The sequence below is a fragment of the Tetrao urogallus genome (genome assembly GCF_951394365.1).
Source record: "Tetrao urogallus genome assembly, chromosome: 2".
Classification (NCBI taxonomy): Eukaryota; Metazoa; Chordata; class Aves; order Galliformes; family Phasianidae; genus Tetrao; species Tetrao urogallus.
In genome coordinates, this window is record NC_136814.1 from 16,947,009 (window position 1) to 16,967,260 (window position 20,252).

Genomic DNA, 20,252 nt, shown 5'->3' on the forward strand with positions numbered 1-20,252 from the left:
ATCTTGGCATAGTTTGTAGGAGCTATGCTTTCCTGGCAGTGTTTCATGTCAATGATCAGTATTTGGAAATGTGCTTAATAAGACTGAACTACCACAACAGCAGGACAGTCAGATCCTTTCAGATCTGTCACGACACAATGGTGATATTAGAGATACTTCATTGGGGGGGGAGGGAGGGGGAGGGGGGAAGAATAGAAGGAACATCTATTCAAGCTTTGGACAAAATAAGTACTTCTAGCTCTTAACATTTTGTTCCACTTCCATAATGTATGACCTACATACCTTACTAGAAAAAATATTTTTAAAAGGCACTTTATTTCCTCCAGAGCTTTACTGAGAAAGTCTGACTACCCAGAAACTCACAGAACTAGGCCATGGAACTACATTTGCTCTTGAATGAGAATTTGACCACCAATTTACAGGTAAGAAAATAACTACTGTTAACTGTATAAGCACTTAAAAAATTTACAGAACAGTGCTTTGTTAAATTGCAGCACAGGATCATCTGCAGCAAATAACTTCATCATTGAGATGTATCACTGAAACTTTAGAATTCTGTTATCACATACAAAATATTTGAGAGGAAAGAAAGGGGGAAATGTTGTATTTCAGAGCAGAATTTTCCCTCCTGCCCACCTACAATTGCATTCCTGCACAGAATAAATCAGAACAATGTGTTTGTGATTAATGAATGATAAAAAATTATAAGCTCACCAGAATAAGAATGGATTGAGATCATCGATGTAAAGCTCGGTGCTGCATGGAGGCTAGATTGATAATAATTGCTTCCTAAATAAAGATACCGTATTTTACTTCAATCTTTTTACCTCCTGTTCTGTTCATAGTAATACAAGTTTTATGTAACATCCAATAACATCTTTGACCAACTGAAGTTATTTTGTTACTTTTTTGCCTTCTGTTTTTAATTTTCATTGTCATCTTGGTAGAAATTGCACAGTGCTGAGGAGGACTCACATGAAGTAAGAGACAAAATTTCCATTAACTCCTTTGAAGCCAGATTTTTACCTACTTGACCTAGCATTCACTGACAGTCTGGCACTGAAACACCCCTCTTATCCCTTTGATGCCCATGTTCTTCTTCCGTTAGCATAATTAATGCAAATGGATGTGACATCAAAATCTAAAAGGCAAGACACAATTTAGCAGCAAAATTCTAGGGAGTTTCTAATGTAACTCTATTTCCCACATAGCTGTAGAGCAATACATGGGCATGATCCAACGACCTTTGGAAACAAAGGAAAATCTCCAGTAAATTCCAGGACTTTGGACCATGCCCTGTAAAATTATTAATATTATTAGTTTTAGGTATCTGTGTGGAGACAGAGTAGAGAAAGAAAAGCAGAGTGCTAATATCTGTACTAATGAATGAACAAGCACAAGCCCACAGCAGAGTCAGGTCATCACAACCTCCATGCAGTTTCTGTAGAAAGGTGCAGGTCAGTTTTCAGTGCCTTGGTGCAAAAGGAAGCATATGGCCCCAGGAACAGACAGAAAAACATTCATGACACTTTAAGTGCAGTTAATTATCTGTAGGTGAATCATACTGCTATCAGCATTGTCTTGCCGCATTTGAAACTGAAACAGTCATAGCAGCAGTGACTTCTTTCAGCATCACTGCAGCTCAGTTACCTGACTACAAATAGGAGAAGAGAAGCACAGAGCACTTCCTCCCCACTGGGGCTGCCTTTCCATCATAGCCAAGGGGAGGCAGCTCTGGGCCAGCATGCTATGCAGCCACTCTGTTGGTATGCAGCTCCTTCAGGTTTCATCCACTCACATTTTGTTTTTCCACCTCCTACCTTTTCCCTTTAAATACATTCAGCATTCACAAAAAGAAAGGGAGTATTATATGTGTGGAAAGATTTCACAAGGTAGGTAGCACCATTCTCACTTTACAGATGGTACAACTGAAGAAAATGAATGTGTGCTCACTGCACATATCTTCAAGGGAGCAAGGGAAATAATGTGATTTCCTATGACCTTTGTGGGGTTCATATCTATCACCAGAGCATGTGAGAGAACAAAACCTGCTGCTCCTAAGCGATGGTATTTACTTTTCCAGGAGAAGAGGCAGGAAGCAAGAAGGCTTGAGGAAGAAATATGCAACTTCCAGTCGCCAAGAAGAACTGGTGACTAAAGGGACTAAAGCAGATATTATTTCTTTCTTAAGTGTCAAGAAGGGAAGAGAAGATCTTGTAACTGAAAATCTGAGCACTTTTTCTATTATTCACTATTGTCTATGGGGATCCACTTGCCTGAACATGATCCTTGCCTAAACATGATCCATGTTTGCTCATGTTTAGCAGCAAGATAGCCAATACTAAGAGGGCAACCTGTATCTTTACCATTCTTCCTACCTCTTTTCACACTTTTTCTCTCATAACTTATCTAGCAAGTCTAACAGTGAAAATGGTAAATCTGGTTATGAAATCATCCACTGTGCATGGGTATAACTGTCCAGCAGACAGCCCTTAGCCTTGACACAGAAGAATACATGGTAAATGTATGGACCTTTTAGAGCAGTGAAAAGTTTTCTACTACAAAAGTTACCAAAGCAAGGAAACAAAAGCCTATCATTATGAGAAAATGATTAATCTGGACACAAGTATGAATATGGTATTGAAGTCCATCTGCCATAGCAGACAACACATACTGGTGTAGCCCATGACTGCAGCCAAGTGCTGTTGTCTGCCGGGGCAATCCAGGAAGATACTGCAACATGTGCCCATGTGTCTGGGCAACAACACCTAGCAATGAAAATATCAAGGGCTGTATCTGTTGCCTCTGAGATCTGCAGTATTAGCAGCTTTTTAATACTGTTCGATACCTTAGACATGCTCTTGAGTTCTGGGCTGGAGATACATCCAAAACGTCCTCCAATTAATGCCTTGGCCAGTTTTGTAGTATTTATACTCAGCAGGCTAACTAAATTCCAGGAAAGGAAAAGTATCCTCAATTAAGGATTTTTTTCAATTGACTTAGACCACATTTTTTCTTTATGATAAATTGTCATTGAAAGCAATGGGGTTATTTTTTTGAATAACAATTTTTAGGAAGAAAGGAAAAAGCCAGCTTTCATTATCCACTCATGGAAAGGATAAGTTTGGGTAAGACAGACTCAAGAATACTCTAAACATCTCTCATCATCCTCAAGAAAGATTAATTTGGCCAGAAGGGCCAGAGAAATCCTTTAAACATGACATGGAAGATGGAGAGCTTTACTACAGGAAGATGGAAGAAGAGACTCTGAGCTCAATTCTGACAGCATGGAAGCCAAGGAGGATTTGCGCCTTTTCCTGCAAGACCTGATCAGAATTTCACCCATTCAGCCTCACAAAAACATACCAGGATTTTTCACAAAATTGACTTCAAAGCATTTATCTGGAATGTTGGAAATCCAAATTTCGTTTTTTCCACCTCTGATGCACCCTGGAAGATGTGTCAGTCACCTCCTCAGAGTTGAGTTTTACGAGGTAGCAATGCTGATTTTCTCCTGTGGAGCTAGCTTCCATACTATTGTAGAATGAGATGTTTTCAGCTAGTATGTATAGAAGAAATTCAGTAACAGGCAATCTTCAGCTTTTTATGGATTATGCATTAATTATACCATGGCATAAGAGCTATCAGAGTTAGCTCTGTAACCACTCAGCTTTCCTTAGCTCAAGCACACTTCAAGGAAATACATCCATTCTGTCTGCAAATGTGATTTGAAGAGCAGTTCAGTCACTTCTGTAACATGTGCAATCCAAACTTATGAACCATCAGGCAGAAATTAGTTTCCCAAGTAACCTGATATGGCAGCTCTGTTGTCTGCTTCTAGAAATGGAAATGCTAGGCTGTAAAAATTAAAACTGCACAATGCAAGACTATCAGTTACATCTGTACTGGTAAGTTGTAGAATGTCAATGCTAAGCAGAACTTCATCATTTAAATACTGTTAGAATGACCTTGGTATACCTTTTACAGAAGCCAGTTAGCACTCCTCCAAGCCACGATCTTGACACAGGCTAAGAGCAGTCAGTTAGAATGCACCAAAAAGTGTTTTGCAGGCTCATGCACCAAGAAGTGTTTTGCAGGCTAAGAGGATTTAATTTTGTCAGTGTAGGCTGATCAAACCAGAAAAAGCCTTGGCACTGTACACAACACATTAACTCCAGCTCAGTTTTTATTTTGCCAGACATTAGATTACTGCATGCAGCCACTGCTTCTCCAGCATGCTCTAAAACAGGGTTTATTAGCACAAGAGCAGTGCTGAACATGAGACTGGACCTTTCTGAAGTTTTGTGCCCAAAGTCCTTAGGAACAATCTGTTGGCTCTCAACAGACACACCAAATTTGGCAGAGTCTACACTGGGCCAAAGCTAACGAGACCAGTTGTGAACAAGCTGTTTCCATACAGAACTCTCTGCCCTGCTCTCCTCAGCATCTGTGCCAAAAGCATGTCTTATTAGCTCATTCACAGTGCAGGACCCGATCCCTGTATGTGCTGGTACTAGTCTTAGAAGCTTCCTGCTGCCCAGGGCACCAGTGATTGCCTTGAAATACCTTAGTGATTCTGGAGTCAGCCCTGGTTCACTAGTTTCAGTGCTGAAACATATTTAGCAGCAGTTCTGAACAGATGATGCTTTTGACCTGGTAAATCAAACAGATTAACATAAAATATGAATAGACTTTGAGTGCTTACATAGATGTGTATTTGTATATACATATATATGAAGATTTACAGCTCATATGTATAAAATTAAATATTAGTTGTACGATAAAATAATAAAAATCCTTTTAAGTTATAAAAAGAACTGAACAACTTAAATACCCACCTCGTACAGAACAAAAACATTTTGTGACTTCCAGCATAAATTTGACAGCAGAAATGAAATTGCACAATAGAATTTCAGACCACAATCTGGTCTGGTATTTCATTCTCCAGAATTCTAACGAATACAATATCTATATTACAATCCTCTTCACTTATGTAATTCTTACCAGTCTTTTTTGCAGTCAGAGGAACACTATTCTGGTATGTGCTTGATATAGTTAGGCCGATTCCAACGTATTTATACTATCACTATGTTATTGATGCACCACAAGTGAAGTACAGAAACATACTGCATGTTATCTACAGTAATAACATGTCGTTAAAAAAACAGAGCACTGCAATTTCTAAATAATTTTGTTGTTATTGTTAAAGAGGAGTGGGTAAAAAAAGCCACAGAAAGCAATTCCCCCAAGATCCAACACCCTGTTTGGTAAGTGTCACACAAACACCCCTGCAGAACAGTCACACATCTTGTCTGAACCCCAGTTAGTGCTCATTTTCATGACGTATTGTGTAAATGTTCCTGCTGTTTATGGTGATCTTGTCCTCTGCTTCCTCAGAACAGAACAATCATTAAAAAAGAAAAAAGAAACTTTGCTCCTTGGAAGACAGTAGGGACTACGGTTTATGATGAATCCATTTAGCTGAGCAGCATTATCCTTGAAGAGGAAAACAGTTCTGTAACTCAGTCTATTTGGTTGCATTTTTTTGTTTCCCTTGGGTTTTGAAAGTCATTTGCTGCAACACACAGAGACAGGAGAAACACAGTTAACTCAGCCACTCTTCATGGTACTCTGCTTCTGCTTGGTGTCTCTGTCATATACTCTATTTACTTCTTGGGTTCAAAGTTTTCCTCTCTTTAATTTTCATTTACTTATTTATCTTTGAATCATGCATCACTTGGCTCACTCCTTGCACCTCCACAGCTTTTGTTGTTTTCAGTCTTTAATGATGATCTTTTAGTTAAGAGCTCACCAAAGTGTAGATCATGCTGAGTGAAAAGAAAGACACAGTATGAAAGTATCCTTTTGAAACATAAAGAGCACTTTGATTTTTATAACCCTTTGCTGTCTGTTCCTCAAGGTCTGACTGTAATGGCCAGTGCCTTCCTTTGCATTCTCTCTGTCTCTCTAAAGTATCTTAATTATGGTGGATTCAAGATGGGTATCAAAAAGAACTCAAGAAATAGCAAATTCATTAGTGATATCCTACTGTACCACAAGCTGTGTTTGAGCTTATTAAAATGTGCTATGATGTTTGAATTTGAACAGTGAAGAAACAAAACCATTTAGCTTTCAGACATTTGATATTTACAACTTCAACCACCAACTCTCAGTGTGGCAGGCAAGGTTTACCATGAAACTATGTTTTCTTTCCTTCGGAGAAAAGTCCATATAGTAGAAGAAATAAAATGCAGACAACCAGCTAGCACAAATCCATATATATTAAGTACAACACTAAAAAATGAGGAAACTGCAGTATGTTACCACAGCCCCATTTTACTGCAATTCTAGCTCTTGCAATACCCAGGAACGCACAGCAAAAGTGGATATAGTACTGTTTTATTAAGGACCAGGCAGCAGTCCTTGGCTTATGGCCACATTTTAGAATGAAGGAAAGCAGGGCTCAGTACTACAGTTTAGTTCCAGCAGAAATACTCAGACAAATGCTTAATATTCTACATGTAATGAAGCATCCGCAGATTTAAGCAAATGCTGCTGATGCTTCCCTGAATCAAGATCAGAAGCAGTTTTGTAAGGCTAAGGAAGCATGCACATTTGTTCCAGCCATTCCTAAATGCAATTTTACACGTTAAATGAAAAGCAGCTACTATTCCCTCTATATAAAATTACCAGACTTACCAGTAAAGATAGTAGAAGAAAGAAAGGAGATAGAAAGCTAGCTTACACCAGGCCTCTTTTTGACAGTAACTCAAGGTATCAGCATTCATGACTGCAGGTGGATCGTAAGCGAGTTCTGAACTATCTGCTGGGCAACGAAAATACCTGAAAGAGAAGGAGAACTCAAGAACAACTGTAACATGCTGTATTAGATATGTGCTGACACACACTGTCCTGATCATTACCTCAAAAGAAAACAGTCTTCCATCGTATAGGAGAAATTTACCTCTCTTTATCAAGCCTCACTTTCTGGACATGGTTAAGTCAGAATGCTAGCCTAGACATATTGCAGAACCAAGCAATTCATGGATGTGAAATTTCTGTGCTCTGTTAAATCGTTAGACTGCAACATTCCCCCTGCCTATCCAGTTCTTTCTGGCTTACTCGCTAATAACTTGTATATTGTGTGTTACAATACGTGGTCTGTGATCACAGCATGGAAGAAGAATTACTGGGCTTTAACTGCATCCACACAACTAATTTCAGATATGATGAGAGGTGACAGTCTCAACCAGTTGACAGCTCAGCTTCCTCTGCTCTGAAAAGGAAAAATTCAATATGGTGTAACAAAAGAGTTGGCTGTCTAATGTTTTCTACACATAGCACTGCTCAGAAATTCATTATCTAAATGATTTTTATCAGAAAATATTTTTCTTACGTGGGAGAAATTTCTTATTATTTTCACCAGTGACTGGATATTTGAAAAAACTATGATGAAAGATGCTTTTGGCAAAGGAACCTTAATCTCAGTTACTTTGCAGCTTCACTGGAATGATAACATGCAATTACCTTCCCATGGTTTTATGCAGAAATTTTTACAATGAACCCAAGAGCAACAAAAAACATGAGTAATTATGACAATACATACGGAGAATCACAGAAACATATCTTAAGTTTGGCATCATTATTTCAAGTATGACCATTTCCACTTTGTATTTTTTTCTACTTTTCACACTTGAGTCGTTATCCTTTGAAAGACAGCATCGTAAAACACCATGATCTTTATTATACCCAACAAAAGAGCGCTCATAACTTCATCTCATTAAACTTTCTGAGAACTATGCTATCACTCTAACTTCTGGATAATATAAATCTACCACAAGATGCTGCATTATTACCAAGTTTCACAGAAAATAGAGTTTAAAAGCTACTATTTTTTAATTTGTAGCTGAGGCACTAGCAGTGCCTTCTTTACAGAGTTGTTCTTCAAGCTACTTCACAACAGAAGCTCCCTGCTACCATATCTATCTCTGTAACACAGAAAGAACCTGACAAAAATTGCCTATGCTTTTCCAAATACAGTGGGAATGCAAAACTAGTGAAAGACTGCAGACTGACAGACAGAAAAATGAATGCCTCCTGCCTATCTTCAGAGGTGCCAGATCCTCTACTAGAATTCAGTGGAAGCTGTATTGCCAGCAGCTTCAGTTCAGAAAACATTAAAGCTGCTCCACAGCAGCTCCCACACAGTCTGCTAAGGAAGACCTTGGGTGAGCACAAACATGTAGCAGAGACCCAAAGCTGAAGACAGCTGGAGAATCCAGCTGCTTGGGGAGATGAGGGAGTCACCATCCAAGGAGGTGTTTGAGAACCATGGCGATGTGGCACTGAGGGATGTGATATGTGGCAAGGTGGGGGTGGGTTGGTGGTTGGACACAATAATCTTAGTGGTCTTTTCCAACCTTAATGATTCTGTGATATTAACTCCCTGACAGCTCCCAGCCTGTACAGCTCTTAGTGCTCCATCTTCAGACTGCAGGCCACTTCAAGTTCTCATGTGTGAATGATTCCATCTCGCACTTGCAATATTCAAAGTGGTTATTTAAATGTGGCTACCTAAATTAGGCTATTTGAAGCCACTTTTATGTATTATAGGTTTTCTTTCCCCATCCTAAATATTATAATATACTTTTCCTCTCCAAACTTGTGTCTTAGCTGTCTTTAGGCCTTTTTCCTGTTGCTGAGCTTCATGCTTCATACAATCTGCATGGCTGATAAGTTGGCACATATGGCTAACAAGCAGTCAGAATATAAAAGATGGGCTTACCTCCAGAAGTGATAAAAAAGCAGAGGAACATTTAAGCCCAGTGTGAGCCATTCCTGAGCACACAAAAACATTATGCAGAAAAGGCTATGGATGGAGTACTCCGGCAACACCAGCTGAAAGGAACAGAATTAACAGATCAGTAAAATATCCCTGTGACTTCCATCACTGATTTTGCAGAAGGCAAACCTGCATCGATCCCCAGACATACCTCAAGAGAGGGACAGCAAAGCAGAGGGCAATGAGCACAAGGTATGGAGCCATCCTGGTTCTGATCCTGGCTGTACATTGTGAGCTTTTTTGTAAGTTACATTCATCCTAAAGGTATCAAATCCATTACTAAGTTAGCTTTTTGAGCTAAAACCCACTAAAAAAGAAAAGTTACACCCCTGGTAAATCCATGGCTTCTCATGCTGCTTACTGCAGACCAACATGATCCTTTCTATTAAAAGAGTGAGTGGGCAGCTGGCAGAAACAGAAGTTTATGTGATGTTGATTCAGACCGATTACTTCTAAAGGCTCTTTTTCACCCCTCCTTTCTTAGCTGGTCTTCACTTGTTTTCTTATGCCTTTTCTCAGAAATTCAATTCTTATCTTTATTCAAGCAATAAAATAATTTTATTCCAGTATCTTCTATTCCTCAAAGCCAGACAATCCCACACACAGTTCATATGTATCTCTTGCTGTGTCTCCAAATCACATCAAAGTTTAAAAAAATACAAAAACAACCCCCTCCCCCCCCCCCCCACACACAAACCAACAAAAAAAACATTTGAGGTACTTCTTTTGATGTCAGTTCATCTTCATCAGTCAAACAGTTCAAGTGAGTCTTGTTTCTGCAAACATTGAGAAGCCCACTACAGCTACTCTCAACTTCTACCTACTCCTATACAGTTGTGCAACAAATTCCGTAGTTTAAGGACTTCTTCCACTTCACAAGGAACGTATTTTTTCACTTTCATGTCTCTAACTCTATGCAGTCAGTCTAAGCATCCTCAAAAGCTTATCTTACGTGGATGACAACTCATGGTACAATTGCATAGCACAGATTCCAGATGGCAGTTACTTATCACTGCTGGATTTTTTTTTTTCTTTTCATTTTTAGAATGTGATTTAGAACATGACTATAACCTTTACCAAGAGAATGATTCATCCTCGCCATAAATTACAGACAAGGAAGGTCTTAATGATGAATGGCTTCCGACTAAGCATCACAGCACTTTCAAGTATATTACATTCATTATCACATATTTGATTTCAGCTTCTAACACAGTTCACAAAATGAGCAAAACCACAATGCTGTTGCTTGATCAGTGGGCTGGCTGGTAATAGCTGAGAAGGAAACCCAAGGTGCAAATTTATAAAGGAGATTTAAAAAAAAAACAATCATCTAGAAAGGAAACACGGGAAGCAGTAGAGAACAGATTCTCCAGTCAGTTTCTATTGTATACTAGATCTACCTCTGCTTTTAATAGAATAACAGATGGGTCACCTTATCTCTTCATTTTTTCTTGGAATAATATTTTTGCATCGGCATAAATAAATACAGGATCAATTCTGATCACAGTTTCCAAAGAGAATTCGTGGAAAGAAGCAAACAAACACCAGTCTGTAAACCAGTTGCAGTTAACATTCAAATGATTTAGCCAAGCGACTAAATCTAAAAGTAAATGAGGGAAGTAAAAGCATAAGGGAGTAACAGCAAGGCTTGTGAGGAAAAGTAAACTAGAAAAACAGAATGCAACACTGCCTCTGTTCCTGCTGGAACAGTCACCTTGCAGTCCTCTGAAACCAATGGAGATTCCAATGCACTTCAGCAAATACAGGATTTGGTTCCTGGAGGGAAGAAAGCCAGTTCAGCAAGCAGCAACTGTCAATCCTTGTCATTGCTGCCAAGCTAGTCCATTGCAATGGTAACTTCTGATAGATGAGTGTTGTGCTATAGGAGTTGTGCTAGGATCTTTAATTCTGGGACAGTGTATAAGGCTGTCAGATGGCAATCATTTTAGGATATAAACAGTATGCTTCTATTTTGAACCAGAAACACTCTGATTCAGATAATGAACTCTGCTTTCTGACACAGCTCAAGATAAAATCTGGGGACGGTTACAGAACACAGAGCTGGAGAAGCTGGCAAAGAAGCACAGCTCTTGAGAGCTGAAACATGGTCTCTTGGAATTCCAAACTAACGAACAGCATTGCAAATATACTATTAGAAATTCTGTTGGCTGATGTTTACCCATGGAAAACCACAAAAAAGCCTGAAAAGTAAACTGAAGTTTTTAGACCACTGTGATGCTAGTCAGAAGCATCTCTTGCTATAATGTAAGCATAGGAAAGAAACTACTATACCTTCTTATGCATGCTCTGATATGTACATTTAATATATGTATCACCAAAAAATTCAAAAATTTTTTTTCACAAATGATTTGCATTTCAAATGTAAAATCTTTGCTAGATATCAAATCATTATCATCCCATAATAAATATTCAGTACACTCTCATACAAAGTAGTATACACATGCATACAGGTAGATACTGTCATCCTTACAGTTCCAAAGCAAATAAGGCAGCCTTTGCTGTGTGTAGACAGCAAGTTTGGCTGAACTGAAGCATGGGAAAACATGCACTGAAGCTAACTAAGAACCTGACAGCAGCTTTTCTGCACTTATTGGACTACTTATTGGATTAATCAGTTTCCTCTTCCCTAATTGTGTTCTGTTGTTCTTTTACAAACAACAATCCCATCTTTTCCTGTCAGTAGTCTTCCTCCTTTTTGTGCTTATTACACATTACTACCTTCTTCTCAAATGTAATTTCGCTCTTCCAGAACATTCTATTGTTTTTAAATGGAATGACTCTCACAGCTGGGCTCACCAGTGAATATGCATATGAAATACCTCTCTGAAACCCAAACTGGGAAGACAGAACAGAGTGAATAGTGACCTCCCTTCATCAATGCTATTAAATTCTCTTACTTAGAAAAAATAATGTAACAAGTGAATCAAACTATTATATAAAGTCACTATTAAGTCACTATAATGCCAAGAACTCATGCCTCTGTCAAGTACCTTGTTTATGTCCAATACTCGAGTCCTAGACAGTAATAGTAATTCTTACAAAATCTCTGTTTTTCTCGCCCAACAAGTCTCCTTGCACATACCCAGACCCCTTCCTTTGACCACGAATGTGCCACTTTACCCACAGGTAGGCAAACCAGACACAGCAGTGCTGCATTAGCACAGCAGTTAACGCTGCTGCACCTGCTGCTGGCAGAGGATGGCTGCAGCTTGTTTCTAAGATGCTCACTTTGCTGCTTTTTCCATAATAGCCTTACTAAAGCTGACACACAGGGAAAGAGGGGAGGGCGACATGCCCATGGTGTTCAGGACACAAGAGTTATTTTAATTACACTTTGAAGTCCATCCTAGTAGAGCCTGCCAGAGCTAACCCAGCTTACTGAGGAGTATCAGCTGCTGAATAGTGAGCTTTGGAGCTCACTATTTAGCATCTCCGAAATCCTGCTAATTGAACAATGAAAAAATCAGAAGTGTAGCATAAGGAAATGAAAAAGAGAAAGGACAAGCACACAGAAAAAACTGCAGTAGCATTTCAATTTATTCAAAGTCATGTAATTCAAACTGCTACAAGCACTCAGCAGTTTGCTATGTCGCATTTAACTAGCTGAAAAGAAAATGGCTGGAAAATAAATTTCTGATCATATAAAGAACACCTGCAGTTGAACCTAACAAATTCACATCCATATCTTTACATTTTATCAGGGGACAGCAGTGTTGCATGCACACCATACTCAATGTTACAGATCAAATGCAGAGCACAAATTAAAAAGGATTTAACACCTGTGCTTTCAGCTCTCCCCTTTTCTGGACAGCAACGACATGAAGCAGAGCAAAACATACACGTCTGGAAAGGAAATGTCCTTAATTTTAATGCTCTACTGGAATTTGTTTAAACAGTATCAAGAGAATATGAGAGAATTCATTCCACAGCACAAGCAGCAGACAGGGAGACAGTAACACAAAGAACCTAATAATCATACTCACAAAGCACTCCACATCCATCTGCAACACAATACAGAAAATCAGGTATACTAATACTGGATCTACGCTCTCTTTCCATTTCGGGTACTGAACACACCTCTATTTAGGCCCATCATTTTAATACTCACTGTCTCATTTTTATCTTCTGTATCATAGAGGTAATTATATTTTAAGTCTAAGATTCTAACGGAGCCAGTTTATGACTGGCATATTTAAACTTTGTCGTATTACAAATAATAACTTCAACAACAGTGACAGAGGAAGATCACGTCTTCATGGATCATTTATCAAGAATATCAATAAGATTTCTGTTCTGCAGAGCCTACAAGAGGTCATAAAATAATAATATTAATAAAAAGCTTCTCCACTGAGCACAGCCTGCAGGGCATCAGCACTGTTCAAAAAGCACCTCATCCTTGGGTGGTACCTCATTAAGGCAGCAGTGCTGTGATCTTAGAAGTGATGATATCTTCACAACCTTTTTTATTTATTTATTTTCTAAATGTTAATTCAGAACCAGTAACAGAAGCTGAGTAGTTTGTATCCCTGGAGCACAAACATCTAATTTTCCTCCACACTGATACGGAATAGGGTAACAAATGCCCTTTTGCCATACCTCTCTCTTGTGTTTCAGACATAACCAGAGATGAGCAGAACTGGTACGGGTGATCCCTGTCCTGCTGTTCTAACAGGTTTTTGGAAACGTCAGCATTTGAATGCAAGGTAGGACATTTAACTCCCACCAAAACCATTCCCATTCGTATAACAGATATGATGTGAAATAATTCCACTCTGTTTTTAGGGATTGTGTTGTTTTTTGTAATAGCATAGAGGCTGTGTAGGATCCAATCCTGACTTAAATCCACAATGAAAATTCTGCTAAACATAACAGCAACATTTGATTTAATCCCAGTTCCTTTAGTTTCATTAAAATGCAAATATATATTTTATTGCATACCAAATTAAAGCAAATACAGTCCATTAGCAAGTCAAATTTTGCCAATATCTTCAACACAGCTCTGAGGAGCAGATGCATAAATTACATTACCCCAAGCAACTCAGAATTCTCATCTCAGGAGCGCATTAGAGACAACAGTTACTCATATATATATTTTTTGCTGCATCTCCAGACTTATTCACTGCTTCTTGCAGTGTTGTGAGAATAAGGCCATATCCTCCAGAACAGTGCTGGAGGGAAGCTGAACTGTAATGCAAAAGGTTGTCTTACAGGGTGATACTTCACCATTTTGATTACTGAATAAATATTTAAAAGATCACATTAAACAGCAAAATACAGTTGGTTAAACTGATATAGATTTATATGTAAATATTTTCATGAGTAATAGTACTACTTATAATAAATAATAAACACGTATATATCTCTGCTCTCCATTTCCATCAGACATTGTACTGGCAAATCTTACTTCCTCCCCAGAGTTAAAAATAGGGTAAAGACCAAACTGTGACTGAGTCACAAGCTTGAACATTTTAGGTTTGCAATAATTTCACAGCTTTTCTTATCTTTCACTGCTGCTTCAAACACCTGTGCAGACACAGCAAGATACAGCTTTCCATGAAGCAAACAGATGTCCTTAAGTAACAATTCCTAAAAATAACAATTATTATGCTCTAACTTTTGAAAATGCTGAACTCAGGAACTTGTGAATTTGACTAAAAATAGCACTGGCACAATGCACATAATAAAAGAATGTGACAACACATAAAACAAATGAATGTTAGCAGTGAGTGGATTGCCTGCCAGAAATACTATACTTCCTCTAAGTTCTTAAGTGCTATACATTCCCCTTTTCCAATTATCACTCTCTAATCTAGTCCTTTAAGATGCCATAATGAGCACATTAACCAAGGCTGCAGCAAATAAGTTTAGTTTATTCATCAGCCTACCTGAGAGTAACTACAAGTGTGAGCACAGAGTTTATATAAGCACATCAATCCCTTACTTGGAAATGAAGATAATCAGATAACACAACTACTGGAAAGGGAATTATATACAAGAAAATGACAAAAGGGATTGTGGTCAGTATTTCTGTTGCAAAAGCAATTCCTTTTGAATAATTATGAAACTGAGATATTTGCAATAAAATAAAAAGTATGAGGAGATGCCCTGTCTCTAGTCAAGCAATATTTATGACATTGTCTTTGTATAAAGTAACAACACTGCCAGCTGTCTGGTCCCAATTCTATCATCATTTTTGCAAAATAGCTACTGTAGTCGCAATAACAGATCCGGCATTTAAACTTCTAAAGAAAGCAGGATTACTGAACTCTTCCATATTCATGTATCAGGTCAGTTAATAGAAGGTTTAGACCTTAATAAAACTAGAGATGGAATGGAGATAGGTCAAAAGGCATCCTTGCTTCTTGGAAACATGAACCACTCACCTCCCTCTATGACAGTCCTCTCTCAGTAGTGTCCAAACCCAAAGGGAAGAGAAGGATGATTTTCTGATGTGCAAAATATTATTAGCACAAATGAAGTGCTACAAAGGCACCTGTTGAATTGCCTAATTAAAACCTGTATTTCTCCCCCTTGTTTTATTCTGTTTGACCTTTATGGTCTCTTTTGAATTTCACCAAGAACTCCCACAGAAATTCATACAAATTTGGCTATAATTGCTAACAATACGATACAAAGTTTTTATCCAAATGGTGCTTAAATTAGGAGGACTTCAAATCCAAAACTATGTCCAGGGCCTATTCTACACAGCTTTATGTTTGAGTATCAACAATATTCTCATCTCAGAACAATAAACAGGGCTTGTTCCATGCTGTCAGTGTGAAAGAGAGACTCTGAAAGCACCCACAGAGGACTATCAGATCTGGTTTTGTTGCTGCCCGATCTGAGATAAATGGTAAGCACGAATGTCAAACATGAGGTCAAACCCTTCCTAAATCCAGAGATGTTCAGAAAGTTTTCTGATATAAAACAACTCTGTTTTGAACTACTGTGTTTTTTTTTCAAGTGAGATTACAAAAATAATTTTTAAAAATATGTAATATATACTTAGCTTTTCTGATAGACAGCAATGCCTGCAATCTTCTATATTGCACTCAGTCATAGAGAGACAAAGTTTTGAGGAAACACTGCAGGCATGCAGGTAGACTTTCTACACACACAATTCTATATTCATTTCAGAAGCTATCCACACCATCTCTTGATTAAGATTTGTGCTCTCAGGCACTTGGTAGGAAGAATCTCCTGAAAGATTTCCTACTGCCCAGATGATTAATCAAACTCAGCGGTTCCATTGTACTGAGGCTGTATGAAAAGAGATAGCATTAGATACATCAAGAAATACAATATGCATTGAGAAACCAGTAACAATGATGAACTCCTCAGTCTCTAACAAGTGGACAAAGTTCAGGTGCTCCATCACTGCAACCTTCACTGTTAATGGAGAAAGTGTCACATGGTGCCATTTTCTGTTCCCTTTGTGATCTTTGTTACAGCAGCAATTTATCAGAACTCTGGACAGAGAGACCTTTTTGTCCTGTGAGCAGCATGGCACTGCTATTTCCACATTCCAAAAATACCTTGTGACTAGATAATTCTGTTTTCCTCTCAGATAGCACAAGCACATGGACTTGAAAGCTGACATGCTCACTGCTGGTTAGGAGGTGCTGAATACACACAATGCCACAACCCTGGTGCGAATCACCCCTGCACAGACAATGCAAATATCTTTGGCTTAAGCGACTTAACTCTCTAACATGGCTGTGATGAACTGCTTTTCATGATTTTTTTTTTCTGTCAAATCTAGCTGAGAAATTAACACATCTTTGCTGAAGTTCTAAGTAATATACAGTACAACAAAAGGCAAAGTCGCTCCTGTTTGCAACGCATTTGTTTTGCATCAAATTGGCCTGCTGCTGTAGTCTCAGCCAATGCAATTTTTCAAATCTGTAGAAAGTATGATACACGGATGGTTACTCATCACTTAAAAAAAAATCCACCAAAATTGCTAAATTGACTTATATAGCCTTACATTAAGCACTTTAATGAACCATGCAATAGGCTTAGAGACATTCCCTGCTAATAACTATCAGCCTGGCAACTAGCTAAAAGAATGTCAAATATTTATAAATCTCTAAATCCATGATGAAGCAATGAACTGATACATCCAGAAATGCATGCTATAAATATGACACATTATCTCCAACTTGTCAGTGGCCATGAGGCAGAGCAATGGAAGAAGCGATCAGTATAATAACAAACAAATCATAGAATCATTAAGGTTGGTCAAGTCCAACTACCAACCCATTCTACCATGCCCAGTGACCTTTTCCTCAGTGCCACATCTCCACAGTTCTTGAACACCTCCTCAGGACTCCACCACTTCCCTGGGCAGCCTGTGCCAGTGCATCACCACTCTTTCTGAGAAGAAATTTTCCTAATATCCAACCTGAACCTCCTCTGATGCAACTTGAGGTCATTTCCTCTGGTCTTATTGCTGTTACCTAGGAGAAGAACCTGGTCTTCACCTCACCACAACTTCTTTTCAGGCAGTTGTAGAGAGCAATAAGGTCTTTCCTAAGCCTTCTCTTCTCCAGATAGAACAATCCCAGTTCCCTCAACCAATCTCCATCAGACTTGTGCTCCAGACACTTCACCAGCTTGGGCATACGCCGAAGATTTCTGCAGTTAGATTTCTTGCTGAATTTGCTGTCCAATTATCCCTTGCCAAAATAAGCAATCAAACAAACAAAATCAAACCAGATAAAATGAAGATAAAGGACTGAGTTCTATAAAATACATGTTTGCAGTTTCATGGATTTCATGCTTAATTTAACTTAGCTAAAATGCTTCCGCTGTAACAGGAAAATGAATAAAAGTCTTATACCTAATTTTCCTCACGCAGTATTGCCAGTTTCATCATTCAGAAATCACTCTTCAGATTAATGGGGTTTAAAAACAAATACTGGCTAAAAACTTGAGGAAGGTCATTTACACTGTTCAGCAGTGTCTGGCATGAGCAAACTCAAGTCTGAAATACATTCATTGAGAATAAAGCAAGCTTAATCAACTCTACTCATTAGTAAGGATTTATCTGCTTAAATCAGATATTAAGATGCTGTTGCTTATAAGTACACCCCTAATCACAAGTTAATTTAAATTTCCCTAAAGGTAAAGCAATGACTTTACAACGGTTGATTAATGAAAGAGACCATGTTTTAATGTAGAAAATAATTGTCCTTAGAGCTAAAATAAGTAATTACAAGAGAAATCAACCATGTAGTTAGATCATTCAAATACACCTGCAATTATAATTATACAATAATGCTGCCTTCGTTAATCAAATATGTTTTAATAACCTCACAAAATATTGGAATGGTTTTATACTGAAGGAGGGGAAATTTAGATTAGATGTCAGCTAGAAGTTTTTCATGGAAAGGGTAGTGAGATGCTGGCACAGGCTGCCCAGAGAGGTTGTGGATGCCCCATCCCTGGATGTATTCAAGGCCAGGTTGGATGGGGCCCTGGACAACCTGAGGTAGTACTAGTCAAGCAGCTGACAGCCATGCCTGCAGCAGGGGGAACAGAACTAAATGATCTTTGAGGTCTCTTCCAACCCAAATCATTCTATTATTCAATGATTTAATCACAAAATCATGGTGTAGTTATATGGCATGCTCCCGTTATCTCATTAGCAGCACTAATGAACCCAAAAATCCTGCACTGATAGTTATACTCAATGATTTTGAATGTATTTTCCAACTCGAAGAATTCTATGATTTTGTACTGCTCATGATACTACTTCCACTAAGCCAAGACAGTTCATTCACAACTAGTTAGTGCATCTCTATGCAGCATTGTAGTGTATCATGTAATCATATCCTTAGAGAAACAAAGGCAATTTATTTAAAAAAAGAAGAAAAAAAAAAAGAAAAAAAGAGAAAAGACAGCACAGATCCACAGAATCCACAGCATTCAGCAATACCAGTATATATCCTGTGTGAACAATGTAACACTTGCATGACACAACAATGTCTGGACAATTAAACATTCTACTACTTACATCACATGCACATCAACACAAATTGATAGTTAAAGCCTTCCAAACACATAATTGAATGAAATGAGGTATCTGCATCCTCCTCACTTTGTGCTGGCTTCAGGAAGTAAGTCCTTCCTGTCACACACTTCAGAACAGAAGAGATATAACCATGGCTCTGCGAGGTTCATAGCTTTTTCACACAAAATCATTCTCCAGTTACTGGGAAACATAGACAGACCTAATTCTAGCTTTCTAGCACCATAAAAGCATGGACGCATCTCTACAGGTATGTATACATGCCAGCACCATATAAACCTTCTTCACATGCTCCCGAAGTTTTTTCTGTGATATGAAAACATTTTCCCCAAAGCAAATGTCTGAAAGTGTTTGGCTGCTGAAGGATTCCATTCTTCATACCATTTTGGAATGTACAGCTAAATTATACAGCATCTGATGACATATCACATACCTGGTTGCAGTTTGTTAGTAATCTTCTCCAAGTATTTTGGAGATAAAACCAAAAATCCATCCTTAAAAACACTCTGCTTATTAGAACCATTCGCACTGCAAACTATTTGCCTACTCAATCATGTCCAAAAAACAGGCTATCATGAAACAACAGTTTTAAAATCTGCCTATAATCTCTTTTGAAAACAGATTTACAACAGATCTTTATCATTAAGTTCTAATGTCATACATAGTAATAAGGCAGTATATTCAAAGCCATTTGAAATAAATATCTGACTTAACGACACTGGGAAATGGATATGTTGCTGCTTTGTAGAAGGAGAAACAAACTTAAAGCCTCACAAAGTTATAATGATGGCTATATTTAGCGCTTGCTGATAGCATCCTAACTGCTGTTTTCCTTTATCTATACAACTGACACTTCACTGTTTTTGCCAGAATTTTTCTCCAGCAGTAAATCCTTTATGCTACATAGACTAAAGCTATTTTTAGAGACAGTCAGTTTTAATGACTACAGATCTCTGTAGTTAGTCCACCTTCTTCTTGCATATCATCTCTCAATTAAAACAAGTGCATCCCTAAAGAACTCTGAATAGGTTGACTTAACAAACTATTTAAGTGAAGCAGAAGCAAGCCAATCCCCTATGAATACAGAGTCTGTAATTAGCCAAAATACTCCATGTTTGCGTCAAGACTGAGGCTCAATAAAAATTAAACACTCATGAAGACCAAGCACTCTTATGGGGCTTACATATATTAATACATTATCACTCACCAGTTGCTTTATGTCTTTATGTTTTATTTTTCTTAAACTGGGACGCAGCTTGAAAACGGCTTGCTGCCAATTTGACAAAAATGGAAAGCTACTGGTGATAAGTATTGTTTCTTCTTGTCACATTCCTAGTGCCTCACCCTTGCTAAATA

The 20,252-nt window shown here is 38.2% G+C and overlaps 1 protein-coding gene across 2 annotated transcripts in view; it reads right to left on the reverse strand.

Moving 5' to 3' along the window:
- Positions 1–5,800: 5,800 nt before the first annotated feature.
- Positions 5,801–20,252, reverse strand: part of CNIH3 (cornichon family AMPA receptor auxiliary protein 3) — a gene marked incomplete at both ends in the record, with an annotated part of 38,197 nt that continues 23,745 nt past the window's right edge. For both annotated transcript variants that reach the window (XM_079550114.1, XM_079550113.1), the window contains 3 exons: positions 5,801–5,828; positions 6,700–6,843; positions 8,786–8,898. In XM_079550114.1, coding sequence (XP_079406240.1) covers positions 5,801–5,828; positions 6,700–6,843; positions 8,786–8,898 — 285 coding nt within the window. The remainder of the gene's footprint in view (positions 5,829–6,699; positions 6,844–8,785; positions 8,899–20,252) is intronic.